Source organism: Neomonachus schauinslandi, chromosome 1 (assembly GCF_002201575.2).
Source record: "Neomonachus schauinslandi chromosome 1, ASM220157v2, whole genome shotgun sequence".
NCBI lineage: Eukaryota > Metazoa > Chordata > Mammalia > Carnivora > Phocidae > Neomonachus > Neomonachus schauinslandi.
Genome location: NC_058403.1, coordinates 95,173,384 through 95,190,027, shown reverse-complemented (window position 1 = coordinate 95,190,027; position 16,644 = coordinate 95,173,384). Strand labels below are relative to the sequence as shown.

Here is a 16,644-nt window from a genome sequence, read left to right as displayed (position 1 = left end):
ACTTAGAAATCAAGCTAATGCTGAACCAGCTAGAATTTTCTAAATAGAATATGAAGCATGCACTTAACTGCAGTGCTCCGATACAGAGTAACTCCCATATCTAATGAGAGGCAGGAGGACACTGGTGGCTCTGTGGAATAGATTTCCCCGCTGTGCTGCCTGTTTAAATATTTTAAGTATTTTCTTGTCGCCCATTTAAACATTCTTCTTCTTACCTAATTACTTGTGGAAACTAGTTCTTTTTTTTTTTTAAGATTTTATTTATTTATTTGAGATATATAGAGAGAGAACACAAGAGGGGGGAAGGGGCAAACAGAGGGGAGAAGCAGACTGCCCCCTGAGCAGGGAGCCCAACGGGGCTCGATCCCAGGACCCTGAGATCATGACCTGAGCCGAAGGCAGACACTTCACCGACTGAGCCACCCAGGCACCCCTGGAAACTAATTCTTAATTTTGTCAAAAGTTTTGATTTTTTAAAAGCACACACATAAACAAGATGTAATAAATAATTTTAACTGAATAATGCTGATAAAATGATTTTAAATAAATAATTCTAAAATTTTGACCTAAATCATGTGTTCAAAGCAAAATGTTAAATGTCCTTGATTATTCTGAATGTTTTGATTTCCCCAGTTAAATGACAATGATTTTTTCCAATGATTTTTTTTCCCTTTTTTTTTTTTTGGATCTGTTTCAATCTCATGTTCAACTGCTATGTTCAAATTTTAGTAGGATTTTTCCTTCCTCTGGTAGAATGTAAACTATCGTTTTTTTTTAACTTCTGTATAAATTTGTCCACTAAAAGGGTATCACCAGTTAAAACAGTGTTTTCAGGAGGAAATAGAAATACAGTGGTCTTGGGGCATCATGAAAGCTGAAAATCTTACATAATTTAATCTTGACCTTTTCCTGACAATGAACCACCCTGCAGCAGGTATAAAATGATTATCCCATAATAAGGATCTCAGGGGAATGCAGTTTCCCAGCTGTAGGAAACATCATGCTTCTCTTACTGCTGAATTTTCCCTTTCATCACGACCATTCTGGTCACTTACTTGAAGTCTGGTGACTTGCTATGTAAAAATCCCCATTTTACGCAAAAGGAAATAATGATTTGGGAATATAAGGAAACCTGGTTTTTTGTTTGGGGTGTTTGTTAATTCTCCCCCTTTCCTTAGCTCAAAGGTCATTTTAGTAAAGACATGTATTTATCTGAAACTGAGAATAAAAATTTTGTAAGAGGCAGAATAAATTTTTCTAGTATTTTTGGTGGAATGGAGGTAGGAAACTATGTGTGTGTGTGTGTTGTGTGTTTAAAGATCAAGTAGAAATGTTACCACCTTTACAATTTTTTCTCTTAAAGTCTTTAAAATTTTGTTTCCTGTAAATTGTTGCCTTTGCATTAAATGTAGATGGTCTTGGAGAAATTACTCATTAGTCTCTGCACATCCACAGACATGTAATTGCTTTCTCCCTGCACTGTAGGAATGATTGCAATTAGTAGGATGGCTGTGCTGTACCCTCAAGTTATTGTCGACCATCCATTTTTCTTTCTTATCAGGAACAGGAGAACAGGTAAGTCTGTTATGAGAACAGAACTCTATTTATAGGCCAAAAAGAGATAACTTTTTTAAAATTGAGAGCATTTTTTCCACATTACTTATCAGATAATTTCTAACATTCAAATGATTTTTTAAAAAGAGAATTATTTATATTTTTATTTTTAGAATACTGCTAATTGTAAGCAAGAAGGAAAGTAAACATCCCATTTTTTTGTTCACACCCTGTTTTGTTCACTTCCAACCCAATGCAGGTACAGTCCTATTCATGGGCCGAGTCATGCATCCTGAAACAATGAACACAAGTGGACATGATTTTGAGGAACTTTAAATCATTTCATATGCAAAATAGTAACTAAACACATTATGTTTGCAACTGGTATATTTAAGATTTGTGTTTTACAGTATATCTTATGATAATATTTAAAAATAGTTCCAGATAAAACAATGTATGTAAATCATAAGCCAAGAAATGTTCTCAGTATTATTGAGGTAATAGTCCCGTGGTGTCATTGTGTCTACTGTGCTGGTATTTAAAATAAAAGTGCATATTGATAATGTGAACAACTCTGTTTTCATTTTACAAATTGTAGTATAAGGGTAATTCTAGGTAAAATTTGGAAATGGTAATGTTTTGGGACATCTGAAATCTTTCATAATCAGGCAAAAGCAAAGCCGTGAAGTCAATTTAGCACTATTTATTATGCTTACCCTAATAAAGCAGTAACAGGTCAGATGAAGACAAGCACTCCTCCAAATTTCTAATTGTTATTTCTCCAGAGATGGTATATAGTGTAGTATACAAGAATATAAACTGAACATCTTCTGTAGGCTCTGTGATAAAACTTGATAGAAAAAAATAGGACTGTGCAAACCCCTAGATTATGGCTATAACGTATTTACTGTCTTTAAAAACTCCCTGGGCTTCAGCAGCCTGATATAGATTAGAAACCTGGTATATCACCATGTTTTGGTGCTGCCAGTAAAATCCAAATTACAACAAAGTTCCCCAAAGTCCCCAAATAAGCCATATGAGCAAATTAATAATAAAAATATGCCCTTCAATAGGTCGCCAGAAAATTAATGAGAAAAACCATACTAGTGCAGATATTGGAAACTGGCAGGTCAGGGGCTGAATGCTGCCCTCAGAGAGGTTCTTGTTTGTCCTTGTGGAAGGTTTTTGTGTTTTGAACTTGAATGTCTGCAATTAGGGTATCACAGTCCTGGTTTCTCCCATTGGTCACCTGATGGCTCTTGGATGCATTTGTGTTTGGGACCCCTAGAGAGTATAGTAAGTACTTTGCAGAATTTATTCGTCTTTTTTCCTAATATAAGAAGTAGTCAATTTCAGTGGAGTCCTACTTCTTAAGGTCGCCAGTAAATGACTTATCCTTTGGCTGAGATAATGATCTTCCTTTGGGCTAGGAGATGGGTGGGGGAAGTTGCTGAGGGAGAATGATTTCATCAGGTTCCATGAACGGAACCAGGCCCATTTGACACCACATTTTTGATTCTATGATTAATGGTTGCAGAAAAAGTTTGAAACATTTTCAGAATTTAACAGAGACAATTTGCATGTGACTCTCATGTGTTAGGTATTTTGCTATGATTTGGAGCTGTCAACAAGAACTGATATTATCACTAACTTTAATTCTGTTCAGGGGAGTAACTGTTCGGGGAAACCAGGCTTGACCCCAGACCTACTGAATTCTAAACTCTGGGGAAAAACGTGAAAATCTATGTTTTTAACAAGTTCCCTTGGTGATTTTGTTACACACTAAATCTTAAATATCACAAAAATAAGGGATACACATGGAATGCCTACTTACATAGTAGTTGTTTAGATATGGTTAATTTATAGAAAATTAGACCAATCAATAAAGTATCGTAAAGTATCAGAGCTTTTTAAACTTTATGTGCAAGAGAGCAACCTGGGGGATCTTATTAAAAATGCAGATCCTCATTTAGTAGGTCTGGGGTGGGACGTGAAATTCTGCATTTCTCACAAGCTCCCAGGTGATGTGATTGCTATTGGCACATGGACTCAGGTTGGTATCAAAACTCCACATAACATAGGGTTTGCATGTTTGATACTTTTATATGTAGAAATAGAAAAGCTGTATAATATTCATACAGCTTGGAGAGATTTGGGGGTGGGCTAGTAGTCTACATTAAAAATGCAATGCACTTACACAAAAAGAGAAAAAATGGTTTTATTCTAAAGCTTCTTTTTTATGTACGTACTATGGAAAAATGCAGACTTCCTCTGCATATTAGAACACTTGAAATATATTTTTTAAAAATATAGACACATTTATAGGCAATGTGCACAAAAATATTTATGAATACCCAAGGACACAATACTTAACACTGAGTCTTTTACAGCTTGTGTTTTCAGAAGACTTACAGTTTATTCATAAAGCTGAGGTTATTGTAGAACAGTGCTCTTGTTTTCATTTATAAGGTACACAGATTGGGCTAACTGTTGTTGATTCAGTATTTGTGATATTCTTCGTTACCATATCACTACTTGTTAAGCATTACATACATTGCTATATCTGTATGTCCATCAGTCAACTAAATGAGTTACCTATAAGGAAGAGTAAACATCATTAGATGAGCATATGAATTTTAAAATGCCCCAAATGCAATTTTTATTAGCCGATATAAGATTAAACTCTATCATCCAGAATGTTTACCTTAACATATTTCAATACAACTTAGATCTCCCTTAAATTAAAATGGATTCTGCCTTGTTATTAGCATGTCTGTGGAATGCATAAAAATAGAATACTTGATAGTACCAGGTTTTTTCTATTGTTTGACTTTGTTTATATTTTTTTAATATCTTCTGTTCTATTAAAAAGGTAACATCTCATAGTTCAGTTCCACTTCCTTTAAAAAGTGTAGTTGATCACACACAGGCACACACACACACACACACACACATTGTACACAGCTTATGGAAATTTCTTTCTCTCTGAATATATATTTTGGGAAGAAATCAACAACAATTAGAAATCTTTTGCTTTTAAATCTTTCCACCTTTATTGAGGTGTAATTGACAAAACTGTGTATATTTCAAGTGTATAATGAGATTTCATATACATATACAGTGTGAAATAGTCACCACAAATTGATAAACACATCACATTTACTCTCTTAGCAAATTTCAAGCAAACAATATAGTATTCTTAACTACCGTCATCATGCTGTACCTTAGAATCCCAGAACTTTTTCGTCTTATAACTTGTTCATCTTTGGCCAATGTCTCTCCATTTCCCCCACCCCCCAGCCCCTGGCGATATCCAGTCTATGAGTTCTACTATTTTTTTAAGATTCCACATTATGAATGAGATCATACAATCTTTGTGTTTCAAATAAAGATTTGGCTTATTTCACTCAGCCATAGTGTCCTGCAGATTCATCCATGTTGTTGCAAATAGCAGGATTTCCTTCTTTTTTATGGCTGAATAATAATCTTTTGTTTATTTGTATATATATGTATATGTACATATATTACAAAGGAATATATATGTTACATTTTCTTTATTCATACATCAATGGGCCCCTAGGTTGTTTCCATATCTTGGCTATTATGAATAATGCTGCAATAAACATGGGAGTACAGATATTTCTTCAAGATACTGATTCTCTTTCCTTTGGAGGTATTTTAGATATTAACCCTTTATCATATATGTGATTTGCATGTATTTTCTCCCATTCTGTAGGCTGCCTTTGCATTTTGTTGATGATTTCCTTTGCTATGCTAAAGCTTTTTAATTTGATGGAGTCCCACATGTCATTTTTGCTTTTGCTGCCTGTGTTTTTGGTGTCACAGCCAAAAAATTATTGCCAATATCAAGGAGCTCTTTCCCTATGCTTTCTTCTAAGAGTGCAAACATGGAAAATATGATACTTAGCCCAGCCACTTTGTTTCAAGTCTGCCAACAAAGTTATTCTTGAAGGAATGTTGAAGCCTCGACATGCACATAAAAATAGCTTATGGAAAAAAAAAATCTGTGTTTCATGAAGACACAGAGTTTTCCACAGAAGAATCAGTTTATTTGTTTTTTTAATAATTACTTTGGTTCAAAGTATAGGAGATAGTTTAACATTAATAAGCTAAGTGCTAACAGTGCATCCTGTTCATACTGGTTTCTGATTTTGGTGAGACAAAGATCCATATATTTGTGAAAAGGATGTTTAATTAATGAAAATAAAACCAGTGCAAATAAAACATGTACTGTCCTTTGTCCAAATACACCCTTTATTATACATTAAGTATAGACGAACCTTTCCTCTATTTGAAAATTGCAGAGTTTTTTGTTTAACTGGGGAGAAATAAAGTGAGTATGTGTGACATATGGCATGTGCCAGAAAATGTTTCTTCAGCAGTCATCACAGCTTCCAGCTGATGTAGCAGTTTTTTTTTCCTCTTCCTCAAATAGGAGACAATGTTTCATCTCTCTCCTTTTCTGAAAGTTTTGTGATAATTCATGGATACATAAATCTGACATTTGTTCACACAATTGCTCTTTGCTCTATCTGTTATTCAAAGAAAATTGCTGATGGAGCGATTATCTTTTTCTTTATGATTGAGTGACCCCCCTCTTTGGGTGTTTTCTGCTTAAATATTTATAACCAGATAGCTATGGAAGAAACGCAGGCTGTGATATGGGAGAGAACCAAGTTTAAACACCAGATCTGCCACTTACTAGATATCTGTCCTTGGAACAAGTTGTATTATCTATACTTTCAAATAATAACATCTACTGCATAGGGTTGTACTAAGGATTAAATTATATAATACGCATGAGGAATATAATAAGTATTTGATACATATTAGTCACTCAAGGAATGCTATTAGCATTAACAGTCTCGTATTGCAGACCTTGTAAGGCACATAACTTCTCACATTTTAACACTTACGAAAATGGAGTGATTGATAGTGTCTCACAATGGCTGGTAAAGGTGGCAGCCATGACATAGATGCGTTGCTTATGCAGGTAGTAATCTTGTTGCATGACGATCATCTAGCAGTAATCCCTTGGCTTTTCAGTTAGCAAACTATTTGAGAACAAATCATAATGACTATTTGACAGAGCATCGTAAATCCTGGTTATTGTCTAAAAACCTTTCATTGATTTTTTTCTGTAAGATAAAGTGCCAGTTTCAAAATTGGTAGAATAGTTTCGATAGCTTAGAAGAAAGTTCTAGAGACAGAAATTGCAGTCTGAGCACGATTGTGTCACCAATGCTCTTAGGGGCCTAGAGGACAACAGTGTGGGCAAACACGGACATCAAGCACTGCACGGAAAGTGACTTGGATCTGTACTCTGTGTTTTAGAAACATTGTATTTTGCTTTACTTTGCATTGATTCTGCATATTTTCATTTAAAAATGTACATAACTATGACACGTAATAAAATTTATTTAAATAAGTCTAAAAGATACTTAATGTTTTGAATGAGTTTAAAACAAACGTTTATTCTACTCAATGTGCCACAGTTTGAATGATTTTTTTTTTCTTTCTTAGTAATACATAAAACAAAGGAGTGTCTTACAATTTATGTCTTGAATTGGATGAAATAGCACATTCTTCACATCAACGCTTCTGAAGGAATCACATTTATTAAAGTACATAGCAGGTGGAAATTTCACCTATAATTTCCAAAAGAGTGCCTTTATCGGCTATTAGAAGGGTTATTTAGAAGTCCAAATTCAAAAAGAGGGGAGGGGTAAGTGAGGGAGGAAAGCAAGAAGTAGAAAAGCAAATATTCACAAGCTACCTGCAAATGATACCTGCTTTCAGCAAAATGACTCTACAGTACCTGGAGTGGGTAAACTTGGTCATTAAAAAAATATCCGAAAGAAGATTATTTCTGGTCTTTATCACATAGAGGTGAACATTAATAACCGAAACATGTCTGTGTTATGAGGGCAGGGGAGGAGTTGGGAATGTTGGATCCAGTTTGTCTTCTAAAAAAATTACATCTCTTAATGTAGCTTAATAACATTCTCACTTTACATACAGTCCATGCTCATTAGAGACAGTCGATGAGGAGGCTGATAACGATCAGATTTAAATTGCAGAGGTTTCATATTGCCCTGCAAACATTTTTTCTCTTTCAGTAAAAGTCTTTTCTCCAATAAGATCGTTTTTAATTAGCTGGTCTAACAATTTGCAAAAGCTATGATCACACCACACTTCCTTGGAAGCAGACTTTTAATTTTTAATTTCATTGTCTTTACATGGATTACACTGAAGCCAATTTCTGGGTGTTTCCTATCTCCTAATGATGCCAATGAAAGAAAGTTTAAAATAAATACTAGATGTTGATCTTTGAAATAAAATGTCATTCCAATTGAAATTATTTAAAAATATTTACTTGAAGCAAATGAAGTGAAATGTATTTTGTTCATTTGGCTTCTACTTCAAGTAGTGGTCTCTGAATTTTTTTCACCAGTATAAATTACATTCATAGCGCTAAAATTCTTTAGCAAGAACTAAAGTGTTAGATACTTACTTACCTGAGCAAGTTTTAAAAGGGAAAATGATATGCCACAAGATGTCACTGTAATCCTAATAAATGGATAAGGGTAATAATCATTTTTATTTCAATGTTTAAAGAAGTTAGGTGAAAAACCCTCACAATTGACACAACATTACAGTCTATCTTTTCAGACTGTAATGCTAACATTACAGTCTATCTTTTCAGATCTACACATAACTGTAAAAAGTGCACCCTGGGGTGAACCCTTGTCATTAAATGGCAAGTCTCATAGAATAGAATAAGAAACTTCCTCTCTTTTGAAAAAGAAAATCATCTTCATTTCATGACACAATTTCATCTAGCCAATTTCTGATCCAGATTTGAAGTGGAATGATACTTTGGACTTTGCGGAAATAAAAACTCCAGGTTAAAGATCCAGCAGAAGCTCATTAGACCCATTCTGTGATGTCTTCGATGTCTATGAAAGTTTCCATTGCCAGCCAGAATGGAGATAAAATTGTGAGAAAAACACAGCTTGGGCCATTTAAAAAAAAAAAGGGAAAAGAAAAATCCTGCTTGGTAATGGGTAATGTTCTTGAGACACAAATAGTAATTGAACTACCCATTCTTATTAATTTCCTCATTGAAAGTCTTTTTCTGATTCCTGTCCTATAGTCAAAGCACACAGATGAAAGGGGCATCTATAAACCTACTTCAGCTATAGTGACAAAATCATGGGGAAAAGTGTTTAGTTGGTTCTTCCAAGATTGCTTTTACCATTACTGGTAGAGAATAACATACCATTTATGAAAGGAAGCTCTTCCATGTCTCTGAATGTGTAAAACAATGTCATATTCAGGGTTCTTAGGTGATAGTTACAATTGTCTGGCATACATGGATTTGGAGGCAATTTTTTTTTAAGTTGTCCCTTAATTTTTTTTTTTAAAGATTTTATTTATTTATTTGAGAGTGAGAATGAGAGAGCATGAGAGGGAGGAGGGTCAGAGGGAGAAGCAGGCTCCCCGCCGAGCAGGGAGCCCGATGTGGGACTCGATCCCGGGACTCCAGGATCATGACCTGAGCCGAAGGCAGTCGCTTAACCAACTGAGCCACCCAGGCGCCCCATGTCCCTTAATTTTTTTAAAAAAAGAGTGTTTCCGTGAAAACATTTCAAAAAGGAAATCGTTTTAACTAGGTATGTAAAAGCCTTTGCTATCTGTAACTTTGGTGATCAGTTTTCCTTTTACTAAAGTTTTTCCATATGTATTCACTTAAGAATTGTTAATTTAACATACACTAAAGATACAAAGATGAATTAGACATAGAGCCAACAGACTCTTAAAGACATAGAGCCAACAGACTCTTAAAGTCTTGAAACCTAGCTGAAGAAGGCAACTGTGTTAACAGATGATGAGGATAGAAGCTCGTATTGGGTGCAGCTGGGGCATACATGACATGATGAGTTCTTCAGAACATGGGCTAAAGAAGTCCAGTTCTATATAAATCCCAAAGAGGAGACAACAAAGATCTTCAGGTGGTTATTTTTTCACTTGATATGCTGATTTATTTTCTCTGTCCTGAAAGAAAACCTGAGAAAATACATGGCTTCAGTTTTCTTTTCAGCTTGATAAATTTACTTAATTAATCAAACCAATCATTTTCTAATTTGCATGACATTGCTAACATGAAAGAAATGTAAGAAATTATTCACTTGAAGATAGAAAACATTTCTAAAGAGGTGTTTTCTGAAGTAATGCTGCTGTGGCTGCATATTCATATTGAATTCTATACTTGTTTGCTTTTGCACATACCTTGCTGCAAAAAAAAGGTGCTTACCCAGTGCTTATTCACTTGCCTGTGAGAAAGGAAAAGACTTAACGAATCACTTTGATGGCTAATAAAGATACAGTAAAGCCTATGAATTTATCTGGTCAGCTAGAAGTTCTCTCCCCATTAGGAAAGCATTTTTAGGTTCTCCCCCGCCTCCCCCACCACGTAGTCTCTAGAGTTAGGAAAATGACTTCTCACCTGTGATAGGGCACAGTTAGAACTATCTGTGGAGAACCTCACTCAGTACAGGCATCGATGGCCCTGATGTTTACTCCCAGGTAAGGGAGATTATTCTAGTGCTGGCACAGAAAGAATTTTTATGGCCAGAACTTGGACATCTAAGCTTTTACCGGGCACTGACCTGGCTGGGAATGGACAGAAACAAGTTTACATCCTAATGCTCTTCCAGCCTTGAGTAGATCTCCATCTATGAAGTCACTAGGACCACCACCTCTTGGACAACTTCTACAAGGGATGTATGGAATACTGTGCCCAACCACCCACACCTGCTGTTGTTTATATCCTTTGCACAGCTTCTTTGTTATTTGGAGCACAAACTCACACACTGGCAACCCAAACGAGGTCCAAGTCATTCTTATCCACCCTGAAACCCCAACTGGCTTCTTTGGTCTGGCCCAACGCTTGCGATGGCTTCTTCTTAAAGCAAAAGTTCCAGCTTCTATCAAACAGAAGACATTTGCTTCAGAGAATTGGATTTTTTTTAAATTTAAAAACAATTATAGAGGTGTTTGGGTGGCACAGTCAGTGGGGCAGCCAACTCTTGGTTTCAGCTCAGGTCATGATCTCAGGGTTGTGGGATCAAGCCCCATGTCAGGCTCCATGCTCAGTGTGGAGTCTGCTTGAAACGGACTCTCCTTCCCTCTTCCTTTGCCCCTCCCCCACCTCTCTAAAATAAATAAATCAATCTTTAAAAAAAATTTTATACACACACACACAAAATGGGCAGAGAACATAAATAGACATTTTTCCAAAGAAGACATACAAATGGCCAACAGGTCAAAAAAAGGTACTCAACATCACTAATCATCAGGGAAATGCAAATCAAATTCACAGTGAAATACCATCTTATACCTGTCAGAAGGGCTTTCAGAAAAAATACAAGAAATAGCACGTATTGGCAAGGAAGTAGAGGAAAGGGAACCCATGTACACTGTTGGTGGGAATTTAAATTGGTGCAGCCATTATGGAAAACAGTATGGAGATTCCTCAAAAAATTAAAAATAGATTACCATATAATCCAGCAATCCCACTTCTGAATATATATCCAAAAGAAATAAAATCACTATCTCAAAGAGCTATCTGCACCTGCATGTCCACTGCAGCATTATTTACAATGGCCCAGACATGGAAACAAACTAAGGGTCCACAATGGATGAATGGATAAGGAAGATGTGGTATATATACACAATGGAATGTTAATTAGCCATAAAAAAGAAGGAAAGTTTGCCATTTGCAATAACATGGATGAAACTTGAAGGCATCATGCTAAGTGAGATAAGTCAGAGAAAGACTAATACTGTATGATCTCATATGTAGAATCTAGAAAAAGTGAACTTATAGAAGCAGAGAATGGACTGGTGGTTGCCAGAGGCCAGACGTGGAGAGTGGGGGAAATGGGGAAAGGTGGTCCAAATGTACAAACAAACAAATAAAACAAGCCTAACAGTTGATAGGAAGGGAAAAGACAGACCCAGCCCTGTGGCCAAAAAAAAAAAAAAAAAAAAAAAAAGCCTTTCACCACTAGTTCCTTTTTCTCCTGGGCACACAGCATATTCCAGCTTACCCTGCAGTTGTGTGCAGCCAAGTAACTAAATTCTGGCCAAAGGTATGTGAGTGGACATATGTATGTCATTATATTATCCTCTACCTCTTTCTCTCCCCTTACCTGTTGGCTAGATGTAGAATATCTGGAGAGGGGCTCAGGCCCTAGGAGTTAGAAGAACTCCAAGAGGGAAGGAGCCTGGTTACCTGAGTTACCACTTGCAGAAAAGGTGTCCAAAAGAGCCAGGAGACCAAGAACACCCATTTAACCAATGCATGAGCAAACACTACAACTTGTATAGCTAAGTAGCTCAAGTCAAGTCTGTTTATTATGGCAGTTAGCCTACTGTGGCTTCTCTGAGCATATATATGACCCATTTCTTCTCGTAAGTATGCTGTATGCCTTTTCATTTTTTTCCACTTTTTTCCCTTGACATTTTACTAAAATAATACACTGTAATACACTTATCCTAGGTAACAGTGTGGTCCCCCATAGCAGACACATTTATTCTAAATTAATGCTTGATCTCTATAAGGTTGCACTCACCAAACACGGCTAAATAATGCAGGACCTTACTTTCAGGAGGGATTTTCAAATGCTGGCCCCTTAATCAGCCCCCTTGCACAGGCCCAGTGGGTCAACTACCAGGTATTGATTAGATTTTTGCCACTTCTCCACTTCTGACTGTAAGAACCAAATACTTGTAGCAGCTTTTTGTTTTCTGGACCAGTCTGCCCCAGGACATTGCATTTTTTTTTTCCTGATTGTCTCTTTCTGAGGAGCTCAGAACTACACTGAAAAAGAGACCTGACTACTGGATCACCTCCCACCCCCTCAGCCTGTGGCCAGAGGGCTACTGACTATCTTTAACCTCATCATCTCTTACAGGTCTGATCCACTAAGAAAAGCAGCCAGGCAGTATGATGGGCTATCCTATTAATGAATGCTTACTTATTTATTAATTCTTAACAAATCCCTTCCTATTCACTATCAGGCTCTACGGGGGCACAGAGAAGCAAGTGAGCCTGGCTCAGCCCCAAGCCTCAAGAGAGCTTACACTGTTGTAGAAAGAGCCGGGAGAGAGACGGACATGTACACAGGCAGTTATGATTGTGTGCAGGGTGTGTGATATTTGTCAGAATTAACTGAGCTGTGCAAATGTGAGACTTGTGCATTTTGTTGTAAGTAACATAATACATTCGAAAAAGTACTGTTTAAAAGGAGTCTATTAAAGCATTCTTTAAAAAATAACATTTGCGATTAGCCTCTCCCTTCCTCTGCTGCAAGGAACATTTCCTTTAGATTTGTTTTCATACTGCATTTATTTAAATATATTTACCTGTTATTTCTGATGTGTAGTTTGGGCCTTTATTTTCCCTTGAAAATCAAGATGTTTACCGATCCTTTATAAACTAACCTACTTTGGGGGTATTTTTGGCTTTCTCCCTTCACAGGCATCACACAAATTAAAACAGTGCTAAAATACTGGGAAAATATAACAGGCTATGGAAGCTCTAAATGATAACAGAGCAGATGAGTGAAAACTTGCAAGCAATTTAGCAGTTTTGTGTGCACTTTCCCCCAGAGAGATAAACTGAGTTCAAGCTATCAATATACGAAATCAACTCTGAGAATAAATTTCAAAATCAGAACAGATAAAGCCCTGAAACCCAAAATGTCAAGCAAAAACAAACAAATACAAGCAATAGTCTAAAACGAAACTATGTGCCCCAAATACTATAAGAGAAGGACATAAATAGAATAATTTTTCATGAGAGTATAGGAAAATAACAGGTCATCAAATATGATCTTTGAGCCATATATTTAAAAAATAGTTTTCAAAAAACAATCCTAAATGTTATTTTCATCCTATTTATGAATGAGCAAATGAATGTTCGAAGCAGTTGCATACCATGCTCAGGGGCACAGAGCTAAAATATAAGTCCTGGAGGCTCCTTCTTCAGAGCCCGGATTCTTAACCAGTGCACCAAACTGCTTATTGGTTGTGGTGTCATGGTTAGAACCCAGGGCTCAGGACTATCAAGCAGTCAGTACAGTTAACGACAAAATGTGTCCCATTTGAGGCACTCAAAGATATTATGGAGCAAATGAATAAATGAAAATCAAATGCACAAAACATAATGCTATGTCTTCACAAATTTGTCTGTAGCAAATTTTCTTCAATACATTTGAAAGAGTGGCTCCATCCATACAGTTAGTTAGACATGCTTTATTTCCTTTCAAAATTACCTCTCCATTTTAATCACTATTTTAACAGAAGATAAAAGATACTTCAGAGAGGGTAAGTGTGCATTAACTGCCAAGAATTGTGACCTGAGGTATGGCTAAGATATATGAGTGTATACTGAAGAAAATAAGAATAAATGTAAACAACAAAGAAATAATTAATGATAAAATTGAAACTATTCGTTTTTTAAGGAATTAATATAACATCAAATTTTGAAATTTCCAATAAAAGGATGGCCTATATAGTATATAGTGATATGTATATATACATACCTATACTTCCCTAAAGGGAAGGTTGATGTTTCTGTCAATATACTGTCATCGGATACTTCTTTACTAGAGCTTTAATGTCCTCTGACAGGTATTGAATAAAAAGGCCAGCAAAGCAGACAAGAATCCATTTTAATCTATCATAATCTTATGTTTCAGATTTCTAGGAAAATACAAATTTAAAATATATATTCTGCCCACACCCCTTATTACAAAACACACTCCTTATTTCCACATTTTGACACCAACATGCCCTGTCCTGGAATTTTTTTCCAAGCCAAAAATCAATATATTCAATATCAATTTATTCAATAAATAGTTCCTGGCTGTCCATTATGTACCAGGCCCCTAGGATAAGGAGTGAGCATTAGTCCTATTTTTGCATTCAGAAAAATAAGTAGCTCTATGTCAACTTGGTGGTGAATTGTACATTAGAATTCAGTTGACCTTTAAAAAAGGCTTAAACTATCTCTTTTTTGCCAGATGTGTGATTGCCTGGGAAACTTCTATAACAGAGTCTAAAATGGGTTTTTGTTTTTTCTTTTAAATTCTGCTTAGTATTTCAGATAGTAAAGGGTTTTTTTAAATTAAAGATGAGGGGCACCTGGGTGGCTCAGTTGGTTAAGCAACTGCCTTCAGCTCAGGTCATGATCCTGGAGTCCCTGGATCGAGCCGCGCGTCGGGCTCCCTGCTCAGCGGGGAGTCTGCTTCTCCCTCTGACCCTCCTCCCTCTCGTGCTCTCTGTCTCTCATTCTCTCTCTCTCAAATAAATAAATAAAATCTTAAAAAAAATTAAATTAAAGATGAAAAAATTTTAAGTTATTATGAATTTAAACAGAGTTCATCTCTATAGGAGAATTCATCCATAGGTATTCGCATTTTCATGGAAAAATCAGGTAATTCCTATAAGATATTGCAGCCAAATGTATTTTTTGAATCCATCATGCAATGTTTTTCACCACTGCTCAATAATCTTTTTTTTTTAAAGAATTTTATTTTTTATTTTGTGACAGAGAGAGACACAGTGAGAGAGGGAACACAAGCAAGGGGAGTGGGAGAAGGAGAAGCAGGCTCCCCACTGAGCTGGAAGCCCGATGCAGGGCTCTATCCCAGGACCCTGGGATCATGACCTGAGCCAAAGGCAGACGTTTAACGAATGAGCCACCCAGGCGCCCCCACTGCTCAATAATCTTAACAATTTCTGTGATTTTTTTTAAAAGTGATATCCACTTATTGTATAAAACATGAACTAAGTGTTCGTCAAAACAGGAATAGATGAGTCAATTATCACAGATTCACACAATAGAACAATATGTATCAGCTAAAGAAAATAAGCCAGAGTTTCAGGGATTAATGTGAAAAAAAAAATTAAACACATAGTATTGAGCAAAATATATGTATATAGTATGATACCACTTCTTTTTTTTCTTTCTTTCTTGTCCTAGTCTTTTAGTTGTTAAACAGTAATCTTTAACAATAAATGCAGAAGGAAAGCAACAAACAAAAGCAGGGGATTTGCATAGTGGGTGGGAAATGATTGTAAGCTTTGGCAAACCAGAGAAGTTCCTGTTTTGTTCTGTGGGGCCAGAAGTCTACAATGTGGTGTGCTCATCTTTCTTCTCCCCCACGAAGGTCTCAAACAGCTTAGAGGGGAGGCTGAATTTGATGACTGGTCCTAATTTTTGCTCTTCAACCATTTTTCTTGATCTTGTTCTCTGTACATTCTAGACTGTTCAATGGATTTGTAATAAACTTCCAAGATGAAGGGAAATTCTTGCTTATTGTTTGCCTGAAATCTTGGCTGTGTTCGTCTTATTAAACAAATAATGTGCTCCAAAAACGCTCACAAGTGCAACTACTAAAACTCCTTTAAACATCTTTGCCAGTGGTTCCATAGTGTGAGCCATCAAGTAACCAACAGGCAGATGAGTGGGCGGGAAGGGAGAAATGTTAGTGTTTACAATGCTGCACCTAAGGCGCTTACATCTGATACCATTTCTATAAAATTTTAAGCCATATATAACAATACCATATAGTACTAAATGGATGTACATAGGAAAAATATGAAAACCTGTGTGGATTGATAACAAATTTAGGATAGTGGAGATGGAGAGAAAAGACTAGAAATGAGATCAAAGAAGGGCATCCGAGGGAGGAAGATATCAAATCTATCTGTACTACAGATCAATAATTACCCTCTAGGTAGAACTTAGAGGTGATTCTAGGGTCCCAGTGCTGAAAGTCTTTGTTCAATGTCAGAGAGTGCTTTTTTCCTATCATTTAATTTTTTCAAGTTGTTTAAGGTACGAAAGGAACTCCTGACCTTCTTATTTTCTTGTGCTTTGAAGTGCAAATCTTATTTAATTCTGAAAAATAACAGAAAGGTGGGGGGAGAAAGGGAAGGGAAGAAGAGAGAAGAGAAGAGAAGAGAAGAGAAGAGAAGAGAAGAGAAGAGAAG

The 16,644-nt window shown here is 36.2% G+C and overlaps 1 protein-coding gene and 1 pseudogene across 3 annotated transcripts in view; one reads left to right on the top strand and one right to left on the bottom strand.

Moving 5' to 3' along the window:
• Positions 1–2,127, top strand: part of SERPINI1 (serpin family I member 1) — a 70,595-nt gene extending 68,468 nt beyond the window's left edge. For 2 of the 3 annotated variants that reach the window (XM_021702619.1, XM_021702617.1), the window contains 2 exons: positions 1,486–1,575; positions 1,814–2,127. In XM_021702619.1, the coding sequence (XP_021558294.1) occupies positions 1,486–1,575; positions 1,814–1,890 (167 nt within the window). In that variant the 3' untranslated portion in view covers positions 1,891–2,127. The remainder of the gene's footprint in view (positions 1–1,485; positions 1,576–1,813) is intronic. The other variant, XM_021702620.1, reaches the window with a different exon arrangement.
• A 13,734-nt stretch (positions 2,128–15,861) lies between these two features.
• Positions 15,862–16,093, bottom strand: LOC110591762 (annotated as a pseudogene).
• Positions 16,094–16,644: the final 551 nt, after the last annotated feature.